Source organism: Labeo rohita, chromosome 22 (genome assembly GCF_022985175.1).
Source record: "Labeo rohita strain BAU-BD-2019 chromosome 22, IGBB_LRoh.1.0, whole genome shotgun sequence".
Taxonomy (NCBI): domain Eukaryota; kingdom Metazoa; phylum Chordata; class Actinopteri; order Cypriniformes; family Cyprinidae; genus Labeo; species Labeo rohita.
Genome location: NC_066890.1, coordinates 65,884,293 through 65,891,307, shown reverse-complemented (window position 1 = coordinate 65,891,307; position 7,015 = coordinate 65,884,293). Strand labels below are relative to the sequence as shown.

Below are 7,015 nucleotides of genomic sequence, written 5' to 3'. Positions count from 1 at the left end.
CACTTCAGATGCAGTTTCTGTGTTTCCTGCAGTGGAATGATGGAGTTTGTTGATACTGGGTTCATTTGAATAGTAACATCTCTACAGCTTTTTGTTATTCTAACTGAAGCAATTAAAAACTTTCACAGATTTGTTGTGAAAGATGACACATTTAATAATGTTAGTGAAAAAATTACAGTTTAAGTTGGCAATGAAATCTGTATTGTTATATACAACGATTAATTGTTATTTCTACCTCTTTCCAGTCATAGAGCACTTTATTTTAAGTGAGAGAACATCAGTAATTTTGTACAAATTGGGGGAACTGTAATGTTTAATATTTTTTTATTATCTTTTTTTTTTTCTTCATTAAAAAAAGATAGATTTTTGTTTGTATATGATGTAAATTATAGTTTTTTAGAAAAAAATCAAAATCAGCAAAAATCAGTATTGACAGGTCACACTTACAAAAAAATAGGAAATTGGAATCGGCCAAGAAAATTGCAATCTGTGCTTCTTTAGTGTAAACAGACTGAAACTAACCACTTATGATATCTACAAGATGTATCAAGATGTAACATTGTTTCTTGTAAAAAACAACAAAAAGTCTAAAAACCAGTGATCGAAAACGTAATTGTTGTATTTGTATGTTTGTATGTTTTTGTCCGTTTGTCTGTTTATATGGCAAGTAAAAAGATAAAAAATGATTAAAATGTTTATGTCAGATTGACTGAAATAGAAATACACAGAATGTGAATTTGTGGTAAAAACTAAATCAATCACAGCAGCATCAATTCAGTAAGTGGTTTTGTAAAATACTTTATTGTAATTAATTTTCTGATTTGTTTTTGTAGCTACTTATTTTTGATATTTTGTGGGTTTAATCATGTATAAAGTGTGCTTCATCTGTCTTATAGTAGGAGGACTCTTATTTTGACGGGTATTTGCAGTCTTCGGAGTGATGTTGATTCCAGCAGGAATGAATAGGCAGAGCGCGCTGTCTGTTACGATTCATCGCTGTTTCTAAGGTTTATCAGTTTTTTAAGCACCCCCGAGAAGGCATACGGTCTGTATATATTTGTTTATAGTTAATTATCCTGAGTGTTTTGTGTAATTTGCTGTGAATGCAGATAATAATATGACGAGAGAGTTCACGGACGGAACTGTAATGCGTATCTGTACTTTATTCAGCTCTTACTGTGATGTCTGAAGTGACAAAAAGGACAAGGTGAAAATCTGAAAGCACGAGCGATCCCGAACCCTCCAGAATGGAACACGAAGAACAAAGAGGTTGGTGTTTATTTGTGATTCTATATTAAAAATAACTTTTGGAACATTAATGTCGTAAAACCTTAAATTAGTGGTTGTAGCTGAGATTTAGTGGTTGTAGTTAGAATAGTCATATCAGCTGTGAAATATATATAAAATATAAAGCAATATATGAAATCCATGAACTGGGTACAGTTGTTTTTTTTCTTCTTCAACTGTATTACTAAATTGTATTGCAGTTGTGTGCTGTTACATTTGTGCTTACTTTTATGTCATTTCCATTAAAACTGCTGTCTTTAATGTTTGGATGGAATTTTTTTGGTTTGACATTTATGAAACGTATATAATGAGCGAGTACATTTATATAATGGGAATACATTGGAGCGAGTGGAACGACAACTGCTGCCCACAATGTGTTGGGGAGTAACTAGTTGCATGTAGCAGCAACTTAATTACAAAATAAATGTGACTGTAATTTATAGAAGCCCTGAACCGCAATGTGAATTTTTCTTTTTTTTTCCAAAAGAATAAAGTCCTGTTTAACTTGTGCATTTAGGTCTGTATTTTACTACATTAACATGCTTTAATAGAAATTTGAAGGAAATCTCTATGTTTATCCACCGCATGTGAGGGGCTGCACCTAAAGTCAAATTACATTTATATTTCATGTTTTTAAATGAGAGATCAAAGACTGCCCATTTTTTTTTTAATTTATGCCAACAGTAAGTATGTAGAAAGATGGATGCTTGTCTGAAGAGAAAATAAACTCACTTTGTCTAAATGATTTTTGGATTTATAAGAGCTAGATTTATGAGGTCCGGACGCTTTAGAGCTGTGTCACATCCGTAACATTTTAAAGATTAAGTTTATATCATATAGTAATTATTAATGCAATTAACTTGAACGTTTCTATACAAGCCAAATTATGGCCATGCTAATTATGATCAACAGCTCATCTCTGTTATTTGCTCTTATCAAGCATAATAATGTGTTACGTACACTTCATATTAAATCACATGCACACTGGCATGCACGTTTACCACATTGCTGATGACTGATAGTCTGCTGCAGTGGTGCTCAACCCTGTTCCTGGAGATCGACCTTCCTACAGAGTTCAGCTCCAACCCTGATCAAACACACCTGAACCAGCTAATTAGGATCTGAAGGAGCACTTGATAATTACAGACAGGTGTGTTTGATCAGGGTTGGAACTAAACTCTGCAGGAAGGTCGATCTCCAGGAACAGGATTGGGCACCCCTGGCCTACTGCGTAGGTCTATACTGCTGTGATCTGTTTCAGGCTTTCCGCATAATGACATTTTAGAAATTGATTCATTCCATTGATTCATTTCATTGATTCATTCCATTCGATGTTCAACGAGAACATCGCAATTGTTTAGACTTTATTTGCTGTGTGGATAAGAAATGCACAGGTGGACTGAAGGAAAAATAGGCAAAACTATTTTATATGTCATATAATATTCATTGTCAATATTATATTATCTTATAAGGCGAGACACTGTAGGTGAATAGGGTAAAAAAAATGAACTAATAGTTATTGCCTTACCCAGCTGATTGATTACATTGATAATTGCAAACATTTTTGTATTTATTTATTTATTTTTTGTATTAAGTTTTCTAAAATGTTAGGTTTAAATATGCAAATGAGGCATTATTTACTGAAATGTGCACTAATTTGCATACAGTTCTAGTACAAAAATCTAAACCGGATAAATTCAGTTTCAAAATACTTGTTTTATTTTTTGACTTATTAGAGTTAAATGTTTTTACAGAGATAAAACATATAAAAGAAACACTTAACAGTGTCTTTTGGATGTTTCCTTTCCACTAGTCTGAAAAAACACTTAAAAAAACGAAATGGACAAAATCTCAAACTTGACAGGTGCATGAAAATGCACAGGCGTACTGTATGACAGATCGCCAAAACTATATATAAATTTTTTATAAATGTCATATATGACATGTTCATTGTCAATATGATCTTATTTAAACCTTTTATGTGTTTCAAATAACTCCTGTCGCTGTGCTACATGCAAGCAGAGTGCAAGATTTTGCATGTTCATCATGCATGTGGGGTTATCTTTTTCCCCCACTTTTTTATGCAGATGCAAAACATGAATCTGCAGTCTTATTTGCAGTCTATTTTGTAAATATTTGTACAATAGGTGGGCCTTTTATATATTCAGTAGAACTGTGCAATTAATTGCATGAGATTGTCATGCACATCTTGTCAGTAAAGCCGGTTCTGTGATTAGTAGTAAATCTCCATCACCTGCTTTCAGATGGAGTGGAATTTAATACACAGAGCTTTAGTTCACTGACAAGCTACGCAAAATCGCGTTCATAATCACAGGCAATTCAGCTTTCACAAAACCAGCTTTACTGATGAGATACGCATGACAATCACATGCGATTAATTGCACAGCCCTAATATTCAGCATATTTTACTTAACCTGTTATGTATCTTAGTTATTTAATGTATAAGCTAGTATATATGCTATAATGCTTTTAAGCATTCCACCCCCCCCCAAGAGTAATTGAAATTGTTACACTACTTATTACATTTTAAATGGGTAACTTGTAATTTGTAACTTGTTACATTTCTGAAGTAACACTGCTCATCATATACATAAACAGAGAGAAGTAGCTCCTGCTACAATGTTCTTCAGAAAGATGTATGAAGTTTGTTTATTAACCACCAGAGTGCCAAAAGTGACATATATATATTTTACTTTCATTTTAGACCTGATGGAAGAGAACGAGGAGAGTGAAGAACTGAGTGAAGCAGAAAGGAAACAACGTAATGTCCAAACTGCAGAAAAATCAAGACAAGAGGAGCCAAAAAACCTGTAACCTGCTCTCAATGTGGAAAGAGTTTCCCATACAACCGAAGTCTTAAAATTCAGAGTCCACACTGGAGAGAAGCCGTACTCATGTGATCAATGCGGGAAGAGTTTTGCACTAAAAGGTAATCTTACCATACACATGATAACCCACACTGGAGAAAAGCAGCACAAGTGTGATCAATGTGGGAAGAGATTTGCATTAAAAGATCAGCTTAAGGTACACATGAAAATCCACACTGGAGAGAAACCTTTCACGTGTGATCAATGTGGGAAGAGTTTCAGACAAAAAGGAACCCTTAAGGGACACATGAGTATCCACACTGGAGAGAAACCGTATGCATGTGATCAGTGCGAGAAGAGTTATGCACATAAAACAGCCCTTAAAGACCACATGAAAATCCACACTGGAGAGAAACCACACACGTGTGATCAATGTGGGAACGGTTTTGCAACAAAAGCAATACTTGAACGACACATGGCAGTCCACGCTGTAGAGAAGCCGTACACGTGTGATCAGTGCGGGAAGAGTTTTGCACTAAAAGGAAACCTTACGGTACACATGAAAATCCACACTGGAGAGAAGCCGCACACTTGTGATCAATGTGGAAAGAGTTTCAGACAAAAAGTAGCTCTTAAACAACACATAAAAATCCATACAGGAGAGAAGCCGCACACATGTGATCAGTGCGAGAAGAGTTTCACACATGCCTCCAGTCTTCAAGTACATCTGCGATCTCACTCCGGAGAAAGACCGTTTTACTGTGATCAGTGCGGGAAAATGTTTCTTTCAGCATCATCCTTAAAGAGGCACCTGACAGTTCATACAAAGGAAAAGCCTTACATGTGTTCTTTTTGTGGAAAGTGTTTTAATCAGCTGAGTATTTTAAAATCACACCAGAAAAAACACACTGGTGTGAAGGACCACATGTGCTTTGACTGTGGGAAGACCTTTGTTAGAAATGCCAAATTGAAACAGCACCAGAGAGTTCACACTGGAGAAAAACCTTACAAGTGTTCACAATGTGACCAGAGATTCAGACAGTATGGAAAACTAAAAACACATAAAGAGAAGATTCACGCTGGAGAAAAACCTCACATGTGATCAGTGTGGGAAGAGTAGTTAAGAAGTTTCAAAAGTTTAAATGAATAGAATTATTTAAGATGTTTAAGAAGTTTTAAGTTTGGATGGTTTTCAGTCTGAAATATTTTTAAAGTTTTAAAGTTTGAATGTAGTCTGTCAGATAGATAGATAGATAGATAGATAGATAGTATTGGTCAGATTATCAATCTACAGATAGATAGATAGATAGATAGATGATTCTAACATTATTACCAAGTTACTAGCATGTTGCTAGTCTGTTTCTAGCATGATTAGCATGTTGTTAGCATGTTTCTAACATGATTAGCATAGATAGCATAGCATGTTTGGCATTCTAGCATGTTTTAGCATATCAATTGCTAGCATGTTTCTAGCATGATTAGCAATGTTGCTAGCATGTTTCTAGCATGATTAGCATGTTGCTAGCATGTTTCTAGCATGATTTGTCACTAGCATGTTTTAGCATAGCATGTTTCTAACATGATTAGCATGTTGCTAGCATGTTTCTAGCATGATTAGCAGTTGTCTAGCATGTTTTCTAGCATGATTAGCAAGTTGCTAGCATGTTTCTAGCATGATTAGCAAGTTGCTAGCATGTTTCTAGCATGATTAGCAAAGTTGCTAGCATGTTTCTAGCATGATTAGCATGTTGCTAGCATGTTTCTAGCATGATTAGCAAAGTTGCTAGCATGTTTCTAGCATGATTAGCATTGTAGCATGTTTCTAGCATGCATATGTTTCTAGCATGATTAGCATGATTAGATGTGCTAGCATGTTTCTAGCATGATTAGCATAGTTGCTAGCATGTTTCTAGCATGATTAGCAAGTTGCTAGCATGTTTCTAGCATGATTAGCATAGCATGTTAGATAGCATGTTTCTAGCATGATTAGCATGTTGCTAGCATGTTTCTAGCATGATTAGCATGTTGTCTAGCAGCATGTTTCTAGCATGATTAGCATGTTGCTAGCATGTTTCTAGCATGATTAGCATGTTGCTAGCATGTTTCTAGCATGATTAGAGCATGTTTCTAGCATGTTTCTAGCATGATTAGCATTAGCTAGCATGTTTCTAGCATGATTAGCAAGTTGCTAGCATGTTTCTAGCATGATTAGCAAAGTTGCTAGCATGTTTCTAGCATGATTAGCATGTTGCTAGCATGTTTCTAGCATGATTAGCATGATTAGCATGTTTCTAGAGCATGATTAGCATGTAGCTAGCATGTTTTAGCATGATTAGCATAGCTAGATGATTTTAGCATGATTAGATAGATGATAGATAGCATGTTTCTAGCATGATTAGCATGTTGCTAGATGTTAGATAGCATGATTAGATAGTTGATAGCATGTTTCTAGCATGATTAGCATAGTTAGATAGATAGCATGTTAGCATAGCATGATAGATAGATAGATAGATAGATTTTCTAGCATGATTAGCATGTTGCTAGCATGATTAGCATGATTAGATAGATAGATAGGGTAGCATGTTTCTAGCATGATTAGATAGATAGTTAGATAGATGTAGATAGCATGATAGCAAGATAGCATGTTTCTAGCATGATAGCATGTAGAGCATGATAGAGCATGATAGATAGATAGATAGATAGCATGATTAGCAGATGCTAGCATGTTTCTAGCATGATAGATAGATAGATAGCATAGATAGATAGATAGATAGATAGATAGATAGCATGTTAGATAGCATGATAGCATAGTAGATAGCATGTTAGATAGATAGATAGATAGATAGATAGATGAGTTTGAATGAGTTTAAATGGATTAGAAATACAGTACATAGAAGGGA

The 7,015-nt window shown here is 34.9% G+C and overlaps 1 protein-coding gene across 1 annotated transcript; it reads left to right on the top strand.

The window, feature by feature from the left end:
- On the top strand, positions 1–5,227 carry LOC127153493 (gastrula zinc finger protein XlCGF8.2DB-like). Its single transcript, XM_051094565.1, has 3 exons — positions 1–1,045; positions 1,171–1,269; positions 4,013–5,227. Exon 3 carries the CDS (start codon positions 4,255–4,257, stop codon positions 5,215–5,217), a length of 963 nt encoding a protein of 320 aa, XP_050950522.1. The 5' UTR covers positions 1–1,045; positions 1,171–1,269; positions 4,013–4,254; the 3' UTR covers positions 5,218–5,227.
- Positions 5,228–7,015: the final 1,788 nt, after the last annotated feature.

Coding starts and splice junctions, on each gene's coding strand:
- LOC127153493 (XM_051094565.1), top strand. CDS start 4,255: ATGATAACCCACACTGGAGAAAAGCAGCACAAGTGTGATCAATGTGGG.